Source organism: Sebastes fasciatus, chromosome 20 (genome assembly GCF_043250625.1).
Source record: "Sebastes fasciatus isolate fSebFas1 chromosome 20, fSebFas1.pri, whole genome shotgun sequence".
Taxonomy (NCBI): domain Eukaryota; kingdom Metazoa; phylum Chordata; class Actinopteri; order Perciformes; family Sebastidae; genus Sebastes; species Sebastes fasciatus.
Window position 1 is genome coordinate 732435 of NC_133814.1, and position 20343 is coordinate 752777.

At 43.5% G+C, this 20343-nt stretch overlaps 1 protein-coding gene across 10 annotated transcripts in view; it reads left to right on the forward strand.

Moving 5' to 3' along the window:
* Positions 1-20343, forward strand: part of rbfox3a (RNA binding fox-1 homolog 3a) — a 417847-nt gene that overhangs the window by 383204 nt on the left and 14300 nt on the right. For 8 of the 10 annotated variants that reach the window (XM_074620482.1, XM_074620479.1, XM_074620481.1 and 5 more), the window contains 2 exons: positions 9692-9770; positions 14115-17025. The exons of 1 other annotated variant lie outside the window; for it this stretch is intronic. In XM_074620482.1, the coding sequence (XP_074476583.1) occupies positions 9692-9770; positions 14115-14159 (124 nt within the window). In that variant the 3' untranslated portion in view covers positions 14160-17025. Of the gene's footprint in view, positions 1-9691; positions 9771-14114; positions 17026-20343 lie in introns of those variants that run through there. One more of the 10 variants, XM_074620474.1, reaches the window with a different exon arrangement.

The window sequence follows — 20343 nt, forward strand, 5'->3', positions numbered from 1 at the left end:
CTTTGTGATACGGACCACAGGAGTAGATGTTGTCATACAGTATACACAGAGGCCCACCTGGACAGATGGGGACCACAACTAAAGACAATTTAACATTCTGCCATGTGCTGCAGAACAGACAGCAGAGGCAGGAGAGAGCAGTTCGATCCACTCCATCTTTCAAATGTCATTCCCCTTGGAGCTCCCTGTCACCTCCTCACCTCTGATCCCTGATCCCTGATCCCTGATCCCTGATCCCTGATCCCTGATCCCTGATCCCGTCCCTGCCCGGCCCAGCAGCACCGCTGCTCTCCTCCCTGTCCTGTCCTCAGCTCTCTGGGAGCCTGCAGTCTGCTAGTGATATGTGTTTATAGAAAAACGTGTGTGTGTGTGCGTGTGTGTGTGTGTGTGTGTGTGTGTGCGTGCGTGTGCGTGCGTGCGTGCGTGCGTGCGTGTGTCTACAGTAGGCATGTGTATGAAGGTGCTTGGGGAGCTAATCTTAGGGAGATTGAGCATGTCAGGCCCGATAAGAAACAGCCACAGCAGGAGCCTGTAGGCCTCCGATAATGTAAGATTTATCAGAGAGAAGGAGCGAGCGGTGTGCTCGGGAGGATTATGAACACAGCAGAGAAGAGCGGAGCAGGTGAGGGGGCACGTCTCCCTCCACAAGACTTATTTCATTCCCTTTCTTTTTCTCCTCTCACACATTCCCTCCTTCTCACTCTCAGCGTTGTTCCTTCTCCCTCTGAGGCTGATGTCTAGTACTGTATATCCCACTCAGCTCTCACACTGGGTCTCTCTCTCTCATTCTAGTTTTTAAGCTCTCCTGAGTTGAAGGGAAGCCCAGGCAGGGAGGTGGAGGTGAGGTGGAGGTGAGAGGAGATGGGGCAGAGGCTGGGGGGGGTGGAGGAGTTACATTTATTGTGTGATAAGAGAGCCCTTATACAGAGTGGATGGGCTGGAGACTGAGAGACTCTGCTTCTATTCTGTCTGCACACACACACACACACACACACACACACACACACACACACATTAACATTAGGCTACCAATGTCTACACTAGACAGCAAAAGAGGAAGCAATAGGCAATCAGGACTGACCATCAAATTCACCTTGTCCTTCTTCTATCAGTTCTCACAGCCACCCTCCCCTGGAGACACTATATCTTTAGGGTTTCACTTGTATACTCTACTGTGTATCGTTCCTGGAATATTTTTTACAAATGATACTATTCCTTTATCTATAACATGTAGGGTGCTTTAACATCAGGGACCTGGGCCTGGATCCGAGTACACTTGTCCTCAAAGTCCAGTTCGATTGATTAGCTCCGTACCGTTCGTCGATCCGTACCCGAGTCCACTTGAAAAGGCGGTCTGGAGTACGGATCATGTGGACTCGGGTACGGTTCGCATCAGGTTCCAACCGTACCAAAACACGGAAGTGGACCGCTATTTAACCCGAGTAACGTTAGCAGTTAGCGAGTAGTTGGCAGGCTTTTTTCAACGCCACCAGTCTCCTCCAAAATCTGTAAACATATAAAATTATTTCATATCTACAGTATGTCTGTATCTGTGCGCATCATGCACCAATCTCATTCTCTGAACTGCACGGACGTGGATGATACAGCAGGAAGGCCGGCGAGAGGTTCATTAATATATAGACAATAGGTGATAGGTTGAGTGATGTTTGTTATGTTATTTAGCTGATTTAATGGTCTGTCTGTGAAGAACGAGAGACGCTCAGCTGTTCAGCGGGCAGAGAGAGAGAGACGGGGTGGGGGGGGGAGACAACACGTAGAGTCGGCATATTTTCACATCAAACTCGGTGAAATCAGAGTTTATTTTGGCCAAACCAGAGTTGGTGATTGTTGGAAAGACTAACAACGATAGTGTTGGTGAGTTTGATTTAGTTACTGTCCAGTTTGAATGAAGTATTTTACGCTGTACCGCCACTAGAACAGCTGATCTCAACATAAACACATACACGTGGATGATGACGTAGATGTACTCGGGTACGGAACAACTTTACAAAGCTGACCAGAGAGGGGGGGGCGATCGTACTCTGGCACGGTACGGATCAATCGTACCTAATGTGAAAACGCCAGATATGTCATGCTGCATTAGTAGTGTAACCATGGAAACAGACAACAAGTCACAGGATTGCTATTGAAACTGTCTTTGTTCTGTGATTTCTAAGCAGATTCGTGGACATTTATTTGAGAACATATGTCTTGTATTTATATAGTTCCTTCCGACCACTTAAAGTGCTTTCACCCATTCACACACACATTCACACACTGATTCATACACTAAATACTCATTCACACACCGATGGCTCAGCCTTCAGGAGCATATTGGGTATTGGGTTGCTCAAGGACCATTGACATGTGACTGGACGAGCCGGGGATCGGGACGACCTGCTCTACCTCTTAGCCACAGCCGCCCACAGAGAGATTCCAGCATTCTGTGTGTCCCATTGGGCTGAGCTTAATCAAAAAATGATACACTAGCCCTGCTTCCTTCCTCCCCCCTTCCATGTACGCTCCATTACCATCCTTTCCTGAGGTCTCCCTCTGTAACACATAGTGGTGCACCCCCGCAGCCTCTTATCTTTGCCCTCCAGACCTACGTTGGCTTCCCTTTACTTTTAGAGGAGAATAAACAAACCAGACAGGAAGAGAGGAATATAAATAAAGCGGTCTGGTGGCATCGGAGAAAGAGGGATGGAGGGGTGGAATCAGAAAAGAGAGGGGCGTTGAGGGAGGGGATTAGTTCCGAGCCAGTGCTGGTGAAAAGACTGGAAATAAGCCCCAGGAGACGAAGAGAGAGATACAGGAGGAGATGGCAGTCAGGGGGCACGTACATGTAGAGGGGAGGAGGAGAGGAGGAGGTGAAGAAGAAGAAGATGGCTAGAAGGGGGGAAGGTATGGGACACCATCAGAGAATGTAGCTCTCTCCAAAATGATGTCCTTCTTTCTTCCTTTACCTTCCTGCTCTGCTTCAACCTCTTTCTTCCAGATATTTGTTCTTTACAAACCTGCAGTATATTTGATTTTTTCCCTCTATGCAGAGACAGGTCTCTGTTTCCCCACCCCAAAGGAGGATTTTTCTAATTTTTCTCTTTGTTCATCACCTTATTTCTCCCTCCCTTCTGCCATCTACTACTCTTATCAATCTGTCCATTTCTTTTGTCTCTTTTACCTTCTCGTTACTTTTATCGCAATCCCTCCCCATCATCTGGAAGATAAAACACTTGTCCCCTTTTTCTCATAAATTGAAACGGGTAAAACAAATCATTGCAATCACACACTCTCACCTTTACAACGTACATTTATAGGGAGACATCGATTGCATTTTCATCCCATAGGCCTGTTCTTAGCGTGAGTGAGAGGAGGAAATGATTATAGATCTCTCCTCCGGACCCCAGTTAAAATCGACGACCCAATACCTTATGTGTCTCATGCATACTCATTGTGGCTGGTTGGCACTCCCTATCCATTATCAAACCTATTCAATCAAAGCCAACATGAACAAGGTTTATGTCTGGTGGTTGGAGTTGGGGAAGGGGGAAACAATTAACAGAGTATTTCTCAACTGATTAAATTCCCCTTTGATTTGTACTGGTCCAAAGAATCCATATAGTTTTATGCTTGGGGAATAAGTCAAAATGTCATTCAGATCATGAATCTACTGCCTCATATCCAAAAACTTCCTCCAGAGCTGCCGAGCTGTCCCAACCTGTTAGGTGTTCCTAGCCGGAGGTAAATACAGGATAGCATTATGTTTATGGGGAGAACTCTAAATGTAAAATAACAACGAGCTTGTTCAAATAAATATGGAAATAAACTCATTGTCTAATTGGAATGTAATCACTCCAACTAGACCTAGAACTGTATTATATAGATCTGGTTGTGGATGGATGATCCTTGACACAAGCTTGGATCTACAGTAAAACCTTTATTATTTCATGAGATGTTAAGCTTCCTTCGTCAACACATTCTCACTTCCATCGAGTCAAGTTCCGCCACATGGTCAGTGCCCCTCGCCATCGGAGACCAACACAACCACTTAGTTAAGCCTGGGACACACCAGGAACGTCAGGAGCGCATGGCGGCTGCGTTACCTGTTGTTTTTTTATTTCGGCGTCCCTGTTAACAAGTTAGAGCAGCCACACTGCCCGCGTGAGACGTGTCTCACGCACGTCACACGCGCGTCTCAGCTGCATCTCTTCTAGAGAATAGAGGTCTCGCCTATTTTTGACACATGCCACGCGCGTTTCACAGCAAAAACAGAAGTGAAGAAGTGAAGGTGATCTATTGACTGTATTTTGACATCATACCAGCAAGATTACTATTACTACTACTACAGTTTCAGTTACGGAGATGAAAAAAAAGTAAAGACTTATTTTTAAATCAACACTTCTTACTTTCATTTCAAAATAAAAGCCCCCAAGCTTTTTTTCTGTGAACAGAATTCCTTCATTTGTTAACACGAGGCTTTTATTCTGAAATATGTGCCGGACAGTGTTCTAGATTATGCAGTGACTTAGAGAGCTCCATGAATGAATATAGTACGAAGTTTTAATTGTGGATTATTACCATTATTTACAAATTACCACATGTTTCTTAACCTTTCTCTGTCTAAAATAAATATAAATTATATTTATAATGAAATGAAATGGCCATTAAAAGGCAAACTCTTTGTAGAAATAAAGGGCTGACAGCAGCAGCTGCAGCAGCTGAAACGCAGCTGGTGTGAACGCCCGACGCGTGGACCACGCAGCCGCCACGCGCTCCTGACGTTCCCTGTGTGTCCCGGGCGTTAGGGTTACATTAGCTTCAGTGCTAGTGACTCACAGGGCTGAAAATACTATATTTACCATGGAGTAAATCTGCATCTGCTTGGACACATTTCTCACATATTGGTGACATTTCTGGGAAGATTTGATGTAGCTTTACTTTAGATTAATGTAACCTGTTTAGAATCTTAAACTGTATCAAACAGTGTCTGGCATTCAAAGAACAAATGTGAACGTAAATCAAGATCTTGTCCCAGATGTTCTCAGCTATTTCTATCCCGAGGTCTTTTTCCCAGTCCTTTTTTATAAAGCTCATATCTACTTGCTCAAGGTCTTGCCATGTATTGTATATAAATGAAACTAGATGTTTATCTACTATACAGTCTCTCAGACACTGGTCTAGTTTATCAGGTGTTGCACTCTCAAAATTTTGAAGGTGAGTTTTCACAAAGTGTCTAATCTGGAGATATCTAAAAAAGTCTGTCTTTGACAGCCCATACTTCTCCCGAAGCTGCTGAAAGGAAGCAAACGTTCCCTGAATGTACAAATCCCCAACACTACTCAGTCCTGATTCTTTCCATTGATCGAAGGCTCCATCTAGGGTTGAAGGAGTAAAAAAACGGGTTTGCTGATATCGGAAGTGTAAAGGATAGAGCTCTAAGTTTAAATTATTTGGTTATTTGTTTCCAAATTTGAATCGTACTATGAATAATCGGATTATAATTATAATAGAGAAATTATAATAGCACCAAGTGAGCTGGGTAGACAGTCCTATCGCTCTATATCCAGCCAGCTGTCAAGAACAATCATTTCATCCAGCCAATAGGAAACACCTTGAATGTTTGCGGCTCAGTAATATAGCCTGAAATCTGGTAGAGCCAGCCCCCCCTCCCCCTTACACTTGCACAAATGACCTTTCCTAATTCTATGGGATTTATATTTCCAGATAAGAATATAGAATTATAGAGTCAAGTTTTTTTTTTTAAAAGCTCTTAGTAAGATACGTTTTGAACCCTTGTAGAAATTGGAAGGGTTTTCCAAAACTCTAATTTGGTCTTAAACTTGTCTAACATAGTCATAAAATTTGCTTCAAATAGGGAGTTATACTTCTTCGTGATCTCTACCCCCAAATATGTACGTTTTTCCAAAGCCTGTTTAAATGGAATCTGTCCGAGCATGCTTGGATCTCTACACCGCACCGGAATCAGCTCACTCTTGCTCCAATTTATCTTATATCCCGAAAAGGAACTAAATAAGTCAATTGTCTCCAATAAGATAGGAATAGAAGTCAGTGGCCTCGTTATGTACATCAAAATAACATCTGCATACAGTGAAATTTTTTTTGAAGTATATTCCGGGTTGTAACCAAAAATCTCAATGTGAGCCCTAATTGTTTCTGAAGGGGGCTCCAATGCAAGAGCAAACAGCAAGGGATTAAGAGCACTTCCCTGCCTAGTGTCCATAGAAAGGTTAAATTCACCTGAAACTGTCCGGTTAGTAAGGATTCTAGCACTGGGATTGCTGTATAATATCTTAACCCATGAAATACATTTTGTGCCAAATTCATATTTTTCTAGTACTGCCTATAGGTAGGGCCATTCCACACAGTCAAAGTCCTTTTCTGCGAATAAACTCGAGATGAACAAATCTTCCTTAGGATGTCTGGGAGAGTACATAATATTAAAAAGGCAAGAAATCTGAAATTATTAAACGAATGTCTGTTTGGAATGAACCCTGTCTGATCAGGGTGTATCAATTTAGCCATATAAGGACCAAGTCTGTTAGCTAAGGATTTGGGATCCCCACCCCACCCCCCTTCCTACCCTTAAACAAAACAACAAAAACACAAAAATACTCACCCTCACCTTAGTGTACCAAGATTTAGACCCCCGGGAGTAGGACCAGCCCTCTCTCCCAGAAGCCCAAACTCTGCACCAACTACCTAACAACCAATTATTAATCATTACCATACTGACCATACTTCAGGTGTGACCCCACAGTTATATAGTGATCCCCAAACCAAAATTTCTTGCATTAAAGGGGCTGTTTGTAAGAATCAGAAATGTCTTGTTAACAGCGACACCTGTGGCCGTTAAGTCAACAAAAGTCAGCGTTCTGATGCTCACGCTTGTGCTCGCTCTACATAGACATGAACGAGCATTGCTCAAAACGGTGAGGCGGCACACGTCAGCTAAAAGCACAATATCACTCTATATTTCAGCTGCTTGGCAGTAATGTTAGCTGACCAGACGAAGGTCTCTCCATGAATCAATGCTGATCCTAGTGTTGGCTTTTCCTGCATCAGAGTTTTGGTCGGAGACGATAACGTTTCTCTCTGCGGAGCCCCGTCCCTTCACAAGACACGGGAAACCTCTGTTGGTCTGGAGGAGCTGCAGCAGTTATTTCTGCACAAACATCCCGAAACATTCACTAGATATTCTCAGAGCTATGAAGTCTTATGCAGTGTGGAGTGTGCGTGCATGTACGTGAGATGGAGCGAGAGAGCGAGTGAGAACGAGTGCGGTGTGTGAGTGAAGGCAGGCAGAAGAGCAGAGTACAGCAGAGACTCCGGCCCTGGAGACCAAAGCTACCGCGGCCAACACTGTTTAACAGACGGGCTTCACTAGATACAACCAAGAGGTTTTGGTGCTTCCATGTGTTGGAGTCTGAGTCTGAACAGCGTAGCCACACGTGAGCGCACGTGGGACACCGACCCACAATGATTAATACGTGTAAGAAGTTACAAACAGTCCCTTTCCTGCAGGAACCAATGCACGGGCATCGATCGCAGGGACGTCCCACACCAACACACATGGACGTACTGAGGAGAGATGCTGGACAGTGCTGGCTTTCCGATAGTTGTATTATCACTCTTTCCATCCACCACTATTGGTTTTGTGTTATCAGCCCTACTTGTATTAGCTATTACAGCTGCTAGACTGCTATTGTGGCTGCTTCTATATCTCTCTCTCTCTATCTCTCTCTCTCTCTCTCTCACTCTATCTATCTATCCCCCCAGCCGGTCTCGGCAGATGGCCGCCCGCCCTGCGCCCGGTTCTGCTCCAGGTTTCTTCCCAGTAATCGGGGAGTTTTTCCTGGCCACAGTGTGCTTGGTGGATCCTGTTGGGTCTCAAAACTATGGTGTACGGTCATAGACCTGCTCTACATATAAAGCGTTTTGAGATAACTTCTGTTGTGATTTGACGCTATACAAAAATAAATTGATTTGATTTGATTTGATTTAACATTAGATATATTATGTATTATTTAAGGGGATAGGTCTTACTCATGTACAAAAAAGGGTGAATAAGGATTTGAGAGAGAATACTGTATGTTTAACTTGACTTCCTCCTTAAGTGTTTTCGTCATATTTAGGTAACAATTGTCATTTTGGCCAGTTCCTCTCTGACTCAGAATGTAAACATACAATATGTACTCTATCCAATAGCACCCACTAAGAAAATACTGGAAGAAAAACAGCAACAGTTGTTAATCATTTGTCTGCTTAATACAAGCCCAACTGTATACAACGGGTCAGTAGTAGAACTACATCAGTAACCCTTAGACTCAAGCCCTTGAACATAATGGGCTGTAGCACTTTAGAACGAATATAAACAGTGGTAGAATGTGCAATTTAATCTTCAATGTACCAAGAAATAATAACAATCGGCAATCACCTGTAAGAGACTCCTGTTGGAGTCCTCAATCTGCAACAGGCTTCAATTATACCCTTGATGGCCTTCTTGAGTTATTTTCGAGAGGCTTTGGTAAAAAATTTAATTTTAAACATAAATCTGCTGGAGCTACAGGTAGGTGCGTCTTATCCGCTCATCGCTCAACAGCGCCCCCCCCCCCCCCCCCCCCCCCTCTCCCCCCCGCACTGCACATATTCCTTTATAAAAATATGTTTGACACGCAGCACTTGGGATATGGATGGGCTATTCCAGCATAAGAATACTGAGTGTTCCTAGGGCTCCACATTGGCAAAATATAACAATGCTACCTTGTGTAGTCTGCTGTTTGCTGCTGTGTGTACCTGAAGGGTACTTAAAAGGAACAAGAACCACACACAATTCAAAGATAGTGGGAGAAACAGGAGGAGCCCACAGCTCAAATCTGCCACCAGGGTCCTCTAGCAAGTTGATCCACCCTTCCATCTGTGTTGTATCCAAATGGAGCCAAAGAGACTGGGCCATGGGTGAACACCATGCTCATCTTCAGGTTCATACTTGTATTTTGGGTTTCTACTAGAACATGTTTACATTCTTTAATGTTCAAACAAACACGTTATTGTTCTCATCCTGTCTGTCTGAATATACCTGTACTCACCCTCTGTCTGAAACGCTCCATTTCAGTGCCTGTCTCCAAAAAAAAGCCCAGTCTCTGATTGGCTTACAAGATCAATATGGTGCACCTTTGCAAAGGTAGTTCTCAAGCCGTGGGCGGTATATTCTAATGAGGCTGCATTTGACATAGGAAGGGGAACCACATCTGACTGGCTTGTTGAATCACATGTTTTCTGATCTAGACAGCCACAATAAACTGACTGGGTCATCTTATTTCACAGTTTGTGGGCTGTTAGACACTCCAGATACCCAAATGTACGTGCACAAGCACTGAAGAAGTGAGTTTTTCATCATTTGTCCCCTTTACATTAATTGTTGTCAAGGCACATTCGCATTTGAGTTTCTAACTCATGTCCTTATCTGAGTTAGGAGTTATCTAAATCCTAGTCACACGTTCTGACAGAACTCTGGAGGGATGCTGTCCTGCTTGATAAATGCAGGCCCTGATGTTTGCAGTATATCCATAGGTCATGTTTACCTACATTTGTCTGTCAAACATCTTGGAGAAGCTACTGTAGGACTTGAAGTTTTCTTCTTCTAAAGTTTGCCCTCTTTTCTCCTCTATAGTTATGGCAGAGTCTATGCAACAGCAGACCCATATCACCATACGATTGGTCCTGCAGCCACATACAGTGTGGGCACTATGGTGAGTCTGTTCCCTGTTTCTTAGCCTCTGACTCTGAATATTGTGCCAGACTGTATGTGCTCTAATGATGAACTGGGGCTGGTGCAGCATCCTCACACTGTTGTCTTTGATAACACACGATATGACACAGCACCTGGACACATGTTTAACTTTACAGGAGACCCATTTTACACTGAGCTATTCATATGAACTGAACTACTAACACTAAATGAATAACTCAAATGAAATATTGTAATTGGCTGGCATGCTTTATTATTAATCTAGGAAGATCTCCTATTTTTACTCTTTGACTTGTTCCTGTGAGTTGTGTTTCCCTCTGAGAGACCCATTTTAATGTTTAATGTGAATCTTTGCCACTTCAGTAAATGAAAAAGGGACATTGCCTTATTCTCAAACTCCCCACTCAATTTCATTGGCTGAAAGCTACTTGCTTGAAATCCAATCGAGACTGAAAATTCCTCCCCACAGAAATCAGTCTCCTCAAATTTTGCAAGAGGGAGAGTCGAATGGTTAATGTTTGTTTTTAGCTAGCTTTGCAGCTAACATCAAAGATGAAAAAAATCTTTCCACAGAAAGAAATAGAGCACCCCAGAAGATGGGGGAGAAACTGAAAGTACAATTTGTTTTCTTTCGTGGGTGTGGATAGGGACTTCCTCCAAAGATTAACGACCATCTAGTAAATGCTTGGACGTGCCGTGGGAGATTAAAGTCGGAGAGAAAGACGGACCACAAAAGAAGCAAAAGTAGGAGAAAGAGAGGGAGAGTTTAAGTCTTTGGTAGCAAACCGGCTGCAGCCGGAGCCGCTGCTCGGTGCAGCATCTTGGACAGATGAGATGAGGGTTGATGCCGAGTGCTGACGTGCTTGTGATGATGGAAATCTAAAGCCCTACCACCTCCCCCATGTGTCGCCCAAACACCCCCCTTCCTCCCCTAGTGCAGCTGCTAGCTAAAAGCCTTCATTAATTACGACATTTTTTCCTCTTCATTTACTTAATTAAAACGGTGGCCTCTGTTTTCCTCCTTATTAGTCTACACTTTCTTCTCTTTTGTCTTCAAATTACTCCTCCCTTTTTCCCCATCCTGCCATATCAGAACCCCGCACTACTGATCCTAATTCTCAATAAAGTGAATTGAGAAAAAGCATGCCTCACATTCTGCCCCAAACAAAACCTAATAAGACCAAACTCGTCAGAGGTAATAATGATGCGACTGATAATGGTAGAATTATGGGTTGGTTATTGCACCCACAATTTGTAGATGAGAATTATTTGAAGTCCTAATGAATCCACTCATCTTGCCTCTTGTGGTTTTTATCTCAAGTTCTATTTTCTACTTAAAGACAAAAAAAAGGTTCAGTTTTGATTAGTGCTCCTTTCAGGTGCTGTGAGTTTAGGCCGAACAGTTTTGCTGTTTCCAGGATGCCACATTCTGGACTAGGGCCGACTCTTGTGGAAAACTATCAGACATGTGGAGGCGGGCTTTGCGGGCAAGACCGGGGTATGGCTGTGATGCTACAGGTACCAGGTTTTAAAAGGGGACTTGGTGTTAACTGTATCCTACAGATTCCATCCATATTGGACAATTCTGCACCTCACAATTTACGTCCAATGCTAACATTCATTGTCACTGCAGGAAGTAGTGGGTGCTATACTGTATGTAGGGAGATGTAAAGTGAGGCTGTGGAGGTTGGCTAGTGGATATGGTGTGGCATGTCAGACCACAATCTGATGTCCCATCACAGACCTGCAATTATAACACTAGCTTTCTGATGATCTTTCCCTAACCTTAACCTTAAAGAGACTATTTATAACTTTGTACGCGCATAAATGTAGCGGATCGTCACACATGCGTGCTCACATATGCGTGTTCGCGTGTGGCCGCTGCCTCTCCAACTCTGCCTGCCTGCCTTCGCTCAGAGAGCGCGCGCGTTCTCAGCTCGCTCCACCTCTAGACGTGAACGCGCGCTCACTCCTCACTGCAGAAGAGTTAGTTTAGCTCTGAGAATATCTAGTGAATGCACAGTGGACGTTTGTGCAGAAAAAAAAATGCTGCAGCTCCTCCAGACCAACAGAGCTTTCCCGTGTCTTGTGAAGTGATGGAGCTCCTTAGCTAGTAACGTTACCCTCTCGTTACCGACCGGGTGCCGGTGTCTCCTCTGCTCTCCGGCTGCGGGAGGAGAGAGCAGGGAGACACGCTGCAGAGCGCCGCTGCTTCAGCCTGCACTTAGGCAGGAAAAGCCAACACTAGGATCAGATCTAAATCATGTTCATGGAGAGACCTTCGTCTGGTCAGCTAACATTACTGCCAAGCAGCTGAAATATAGAGTGATATTGTGGTTTTAGCTGACATGTGTCGCCTCACTGTTTTGAGCGATGCTCATTCAGGTATATTGAGAGCAAGCAAGCGCGAGCTCGGGCTCGCGCTTGCTCGCTCTCAGTATACCTGACTTTCGTTGATTTCACGGCCACAGGTGTCGCTGTTAAGAAGCATTTCTGAAAGTTACAAATAGTCCCTTTAACTTAACTTAAAGCCTTTCAGTTACCTAATCAGAACAATACCTTAATGGTTTATTTAGTTTGTTTAGTTTATTTGCCATAACCACAGACTTTACACATCTGTCTACAGGAGTTGGGTTAGTACTCCTGCATATGTTAAAACAGTTCTATAAAGTCTTTTGTGGCTTCAGAGGGAGCTGATAAATGTCCTCAAGTGATGTCATTTGTAGAAGCGCCGTTTAGGGATGAAGACTCCAAGTTGGAAAATGAAAAAAAATCTTTTGATGAGGTGCTTCCCAGGGCCGTGGCCAGAGTGTCACCGGGGCGGACTGTCCTTAGTGTGCCTCAGCCGCGTTGTGCCCCCAGGTCGGGGCACGGCCCACGTAAAAGGCGCCAGGGGTCTGCGGCGATGTCGGCAACCCACCCGACCCGTCTTGAAACACGGACCAAGAAGTCTAACGAGTTAGAGGGTGCCAGCAAAACCCCGTGGCACAATGAAAGTGAGGGCCGGCACGCGCCGGCTGAGGTGGAGCGTGAGCGCATGCGATAGGAACCCGAAAGATGCTGAGGAGAGGTTAACGTCACGCTGCTGTAAAGTTGTATCGGTGCCGTTTTGCAAGTACGAGTACATGAGCACAGTATCGGACCTGATACCCGATACTGGTATCGGTGCATCCCTACACCTGACCCATCTCTGCAGTCAAGTTGCATTGTGGGTAATGTCGGTGCCAGGTTTTGACAAGATAGAAGAATATCCAGGATAAAAAAGACAATATTTCTGGTTCTGCTGCATCAATCTTCATCCTGTTTTAACCGTCCATCACTGACTAACAATGTTATACGAGTACAATGCTAAATCAAGGGGGTACTCTTTTAATCATATTAGTCGTAAATATTCTGGAAAGTGGGATTATTTTACCAGTGACATTTGGCGTGAAAAAATTTCGTCATTGAACTTAATCTGAGGTTTGAAGAATTGTCCAATATTGACATTGTTGTCTGAACAGAGCCTCAGTACCTGGAACATGGACAGTGATACAGGTCACTCCGTCTCTACTCAGCTACACAGGAGGAAACAGATTTAGGAAACCATCTTGTTTTTGTCTGGAAAGAAACGATAGAATTACTTTGCTTGTAATATTATGCGGCTGATCTAGTGTATATTCAGTAAAAGACAAGCCAGGATGGTTCAAAAAGCAGTTGTGTATTTTTATCATTTGGTTGTGGATTCACTGGAGAATTTGATACATGACATACTGTATGTGTGGCGTGTTTAATGCCAAATAGCAGTTTTATGGTAGTTTCATCCAAACGTTATTATAGTAGCTAAAAGCTGAAACCATAGCACCACTAATGTCACTCAAAAAACACTGACTTTTTTTTCAGTGTTTTTTCCACAAGAGGCTGAGTCTAATGTCTGTAATGTGTCTCTCGCTGCTAGTTTGTAGAATCATTGTTCCATTTCAGAGATCTTAAAGCGTAAAGAGATGTGTGTTTTGAATATTTTTGCTTCAGGTGTCTCTCAGTGATTCAGGCTCTGACTCATGGTCTTGTATGGTAGGCTAAATAGATTTCTTCACTGCTTGGTTTAATACTAACAAGTACCATAGAACTAAAATCCACACTCAAGTACATGCAACAATCACAGACACACACACACACATCACATTCTTTCACTTCACAAATTTCCTAATTACTTTGCGCACAAAATCTCCTCAATTAAAACAAGAGACAAGTGGAAAAAGGGAGGAAGGTTTCTTTGGAGGAAAGAGAGAAGTTAATTTCAATATTGATTTCAATGGTTCTACATTGAATACTGATTGGAGCTTTTTCATCTTTGATGTTGCAGGCTAGCCTTTACAGAGGAGGGTGCAGTCGCTTCACTCCCTACTAGAACAGAGAGAGACACGCCCCCCCTTCCTTTCCCCGCAAAACAGACAAAAAAAAACAGCAACAAAAGAAAATGACTAAATAACCATCTTCACCCTCTTCACGGAAAACTAAAAACAAAATGCTTCCAGGTGTCAAATGTGACCCTGAAACACAAGAATCCCTCTCAAGTTGCTTCCCCATTTACAGAGTGTACACATTGTCATTTGTTGATGTAATGTACTTATTTTGGAAAAAAACTTTTATTACTCTGTGTTGATTAAATGTATTTGTATTGACATGTCTGTACTGGGAAAAGGCAACAATAGTCAACGTAGACAAAGAGTTGAAATAGGAACTCTTTTCCTCTTGAAGTCGTTCGTCCGCAACTCAGCTCCTTGGGTGGGGGCTTTTGTGCTAGTTTTAATTCCAATTAATTTCCTTACCTTTATTGTTTCAATTAGTCATTTCCCCCCATATACATTCAAAGCATTAATATTCAGCAATTCCAGTTTGAGCAACAAATTTCAGATTGGATTTATTAAGTAAATGCTAGAGCCATTCCACCCCCTCAGAGAACTGGCTCCATTCTAAGTGAGCCAATAAGTGGAGCTGAGTTTCAGGCTGACTTAATGGGACTCTGAGCTGTTCAGCCCAGAGGAGGTGAAACTGCAACTGCAATTGCTAGCAGGAAGTGATGCATTATGAAACCTAGAAGGTGAGAGGAAGAGTGTGATGTATTACTGAATGGGAATGCAGGAGGAAGTGATGTATAGCAGAGTGTGAAGCCAGAGTTATGACAGGCGGCGCTGTGTTAGAGCCCATTGATCGCTGGCATAGTGCCAGAGGCAGGAGGTATCCCATTACCGCTGAATGGCTTTTAAAGGAGAAAACTACATTATTTCTCACTGTTTCATGACTCGTCATGTCCTGCACATACTAAGCAATAATCCCACATTTGCTCTATATTTGCATAGGGTGAAACACTGACTAATGTGTTTGACTCCTTAATGAACAGATGGGGGTGGTATGAACCTTTTGAACCTCTTGTTTTAATACTTACAAACTCATCTTAATACCATGTTCATGTTAAAGCTGCATTCATAGCATTTTTGCCACTAGGGGGCCTGAAAACATTGAAATATAGTAAAGGAGGCCGCCACCACATTCCAAAAGGGTTGATGAGAGCAGCTAAGACTCAAGCGTATAGTAAATGGTCCTTACAAGCAAAATGAGAGCTAAAGAAGGCACAAAGCTCCATGGAGCAGCGTTGGGTGATAGATCTCATGATTCAACACCATGACTGTCCCTTGTCCAAACACACAGTCATTTGATTCATTTTCTCTGGGCAGACAGTGAGATGGTTCATCTTCTGTTGAGATGATGGAGCTGGATGGGATTGCTCCCCACCAATCAGACTGATTATCTCAGGAGAGGTTTTATTCGGGCTGCCCCCTATACATCAACGAATCATCAGTTTAGGAGCCCCCGAGTTGAATATCATGGTACATATTTTCTAGCATTGCAACTAGGGATACACCGATACCACTTTTTTCAGACCGATTACAAGTACAAGTACTTGTACCGAGTTCCAATACCAGTACTTCTCTGTGCCAAAAGGCCCTCGTTAACAGCCAGCTGGAGGGTGTGAGCGACACAAGGCAGGCTGGGGAGTCCCGCATACGAGGCGGTGCGCCGCCACCGGCTCTAGGTTGGCTTGGAAAGGCTCGGGGCGAAGGTGGCTCGCGGCCGCAGCCGTACAGCGCTCCCCGCCCGGACCTCGCCGCACTGTGACGGGGCTCCCTGCTCCCGGGGCGGACTGTCCTCAGTGCGCCCCAACCGCGTTGTGCCACAGCCCACGTAAAAGTCGCTGGAGGTCTGTGGCGATGTCGGCAACCCACCCGACCCGTCTTGAAACACGGACCAAGGAGTCTAACACACGTGCGTGTCAGAGGGTGCAAGAAAAACCCGGTCTCGCCCGCACCGTCGGGGAGGTGGAGCGTGAGGACCCAAAAGATGGTGACGAGAGGTTAACGTCACGCTGCTGTAAAGTGGTATCGATGCCGTTGTATCGGAGCCGTTTTGCGAGTACGAGTACGGGTATATGACCACAGTATCGGACCCGATACCCGATACTGTGTCTGATTCAGATACAATAAGTTTTTACCAAATGTAAGCAAAACTTTATTTAAATAGCACATTTCATTCCAAGTGGAAGCACAATGTGCTCCACAACGCGTGAGCAACCACGGATTATTGATAGTGTAAAGACAAAACATTAGACATAAGTAACCACAATTTAAAACATAGACATAAATGATACACAAGAATTAAAACGATTAAGAAGTAGTAATAAAAATGTAAATAATTAAGATCAGCAACCAACCAGTAAGAATTAATACGGCATGTTAATTAAAACCAAAAGAATGGAAATAAATAAATTCATAGTTAGAACAAACAGATGATTTATAAGACATGTGGGTTAAAACCAATAAAAGAAGTAAGAATCAAATCAAATAATAATTAAAGCCTTCAACCAGACTACTGAAAGGCGCAGCTAAAAAAAGATTTTTTTCAGTTTGATTTTAAAGGATGAGAGCTTTGGGGCACAACTAACATGACCGGGCAGGATGTTCCAGCGGCTTGGAGCATAAAAGCTAAAGGCAGTTTCATCAGTTCTCGTGGAGACCCGGGGAATAACCAGACGGCCTGCTCCAGATGACCTGACCAACACTGTTTAACAGACGGGCTTCACTAGATACAACTTTGAGGTTTTGGTGCTTCCGTGTAGTTTGTGTTGGAGTCTGAGTCTGAACAGCGTAGCCACAGGCGAGCGCGCATGGGACACCGACCCGGATTGATTTATATGTGTAAGAAGTTACAAACAGTCCCTTTAAATGATAAAATCTGGTTTTAAAACTGCTGTTAGTATGGCTCTGGAAAGTGACGTCGGCATCCAGGATGACACCAAGGTATCTGTGACCTACAGAGACAGTCGTTGCAGTTCAGTAGAGATTTCTTGTCTGTAGGCCGTTACCCCGATAACCAGGATTTCTGTCTTGCCACTGTTAAAATGTAAAAAATGACCAGTTGTGTGTCAATAGGGCTCAGATCAACAGGGTACAGGGGAATATATATTTGCGTATCATCAGCATAGTTATGGTAACACACATTGTGTCAGACACTAAAATCATGTCCTTTGAGTTCAGATAAAAATGTACCATTACTGTAAATTGTCTGCTGGCGTATGTTGACCAGCTCATCGAATATGTCTGAAAACTAAAGCTGACATGTTTACTAAAAGACCTAAACAGAAAAATGAAGCCACAATTGCCAAAAAAAAGCAGATATTGGCCGCTCAGTGTCTTTCACCTTTAATGTGAGGAAATCTCCTTCCTTTAAGCAGCTGTTTCCCGTCTGCTTCTTCATTGTTGACTGTCCAATAAAGGCAGAAATTTAGGATAAGGTAGAAAATACTGTCTACCAGCAACCTCAATCCAACCCTTTTACATAAGTTATCAGTTATTTGATCTACTGCAGGAGTTTCGGTATAGATTGGCTGAAATGGAAACAGGTGTAGATCCAGGTTGGAAACCCTAGTGTAGCTTAGTATCGATTCGTCCCTGTCTCCAGGCATGTGTCTTCTCTCTGAGGAAACAGGTTGCAGACAGACAACAATTTGTGATGTTCACCCACAAAACGGCCTCAGACCATCTTATTGAATGTCAAGTAAAACAAGGAAATATAGGATCCTCAATGCAAACACCAGGTCTCTCACTTGCTTCAGTTTGATTAGTTTTCAGTGGGATGAGTTGTCACCCAGAGCTCTGATTCAACACCAAGAAAAAGAGAGGAGCAGTGAAGCCAGCAGGTAGACGCACAGACTCAGATCAGTCGTTGTAGTTTAAACTCTCTTGTATCAGCTGCAGTCTGGAATAGTTTATCAGTGTGTTTTCCTCTCATTCTCTGCTGGGAGATCCACTCTCAAGGTCTTAATAAAGTTTGTTCAAAACAGGGAGTAGGCCTGTTTCACAAATGATTGTCAGAAACAAATTGTAGATGAATTTGCGAGTCTAGTCTAGTTAAAGTAACACATGGGTAACGTTGTGAAGCGGTTGCGGTTAACGTAACACGTGGTTAACGTTTTGAAACGGTTGCTATTAAAGTAACACGTGGTTAACGTTGTGAAACGGTTGCGGTTAACGTAACACGTGGTTAACGTTGTGAAACGGTTGCTATTAAAGTAAAACGTGGTTAACGTTGTGAAACGGTTGCGGTTAACGTAACACTTGATTAACGTTGTGAAACGGTTGCTATTAAAGTAACACGTGGTTAACGTTGTGAAGCGGTTGCGGTTAACGTAACACGTGGTTAACGTTGTGAAGCGTTTGCGGTTAACGTAACACGTGGTTAACGTTGTGAAACGATTGTAGTTAACGTAACATGCGGTTAACATTGTGAGACGTGGCAGTTAAAGTAACACATAGTTAACGCTGTGAAACAGTGGCGGTTAAAGTAACATGTGGTTAACGTTGTGAAACGATGGCGGTTGAAGTAACACGTGGTTAACGTTGTGAAGCAGTTTCGGTTAACGTCAAACATGGTTAACGTTGTGAAATGGTTGCAGTTCAAGTAACACGTGGTTAATGTTGTGAAACGGTTGCGGTTAACGTAACACGTGGTTAATGTTGTGAAACGGTTGCAGTTAAATTAACATTTTGTTAACGTTGTGAAATGGTTGCGGTTAACGTAACACGTGATCAACGTTGTGAAGCGGTTGCGGTTAACGTAACAAGTGGTTAACGTTGTGAGACGTGGCAGTTAAAGTAACACGTGGTTAACGTTGTGAAACAGAGGCGGTTAAAGTAACATGTGGTTAACGTTGTGAAACGGTCGCAGTTAACGTCAAACATGGTTAACGCTGTGAAACGGTTTCGGTTAACGTAACACATGGTTAATGTTGTGAAACAGTTGCGGTTACCGTAACACGTGGTTAACGTCGTGAAACGGTTGCAGTTAAAGTAACACGCGGTTAATGTTGTAAAACGGTGGCGGTTAAAGTAACACGTGGTTAACGTTGTGAAACGGTGGTGGTTAAAGTAACACGTGGTTAACGTTGTGAGACGGTGGCGGTTGAAGTAACACTTGGTTAACGTTGTGAAATGGTGGCGGTTACAGTAACACATGGTTAACGTTGTGAAACGGTGGCGGTTAAAAAAACATGTGCAGCACTAGTGGCCACAGACTCCACAGTGTATCTTTCATAGCATTAAATGTACACCATCTAAACCTTTACTTTATCACGTATTTAGCATTATTTAGCTAGCTGTGGGTGTAACTGTGACTCAGTGTGAGTTATTGTTGTAGTTCTAACATGATTTCCTTTAGTCAACAAAATCTCCCTCCAGCTTACTGTTATTATAACTATTAATGAATAGTTATTAACGATAGTTATTAACGATTGATCTACTTTAGCAATTTACAGTGTTGTTACAGCAAACATACATGTTTTTAATATGTTACTGTTATGAAGTGAATGTTTAACTTCAGGCTGATATCAGCTAGATATAGCAAATGAATGGTCTGGCCTCAACGTGCACACACTCACATGCTTGGGAGACATATGCTAAAAGCAACTCAGACAACACATCCAAGCATTCAGTTACCCACTAATCTCACTCACACACACTCACACACACACACACACACTCCCACCAGTAAATAGCATCTGTGCCTGTTGTGTCTGATGGGATCGTAAAGAGGGGAGTCAGTAGCGCAGGAAGAAAGGGGAGTGTGAAGAGAAGCAGCAACCGAGGCAATTTACCCCTCAGATTAGAGATAAGAGAGTTCAGTCAATAAGCACTGATCTCATTTGAAGATATACCAGACTGACTAGACTCCCTGACACACACACACACACACACACACACACTAGTTAGTCTATTGCTATCGCGGCTGTGTGCCTTTTCTCTCGTTCTCTTGCTGTTTTCGACCAGGATAAGGCCATTGTTACAGTAAATATGGATTGGACAAATCTCCCACTCCCCGTCTCACCACAAATCTTCTTTTTTTCTTTACACAGACAAAATCTGACCTTAATCAAACATGGCGGCAGCCTCCTATAGGAAGAGTGGGGGGTATTGAGGGGGGTATATTGACAGAAATTAAATATGATATTAATAAGTATGTTTTCTTCAGTGTATAATCAC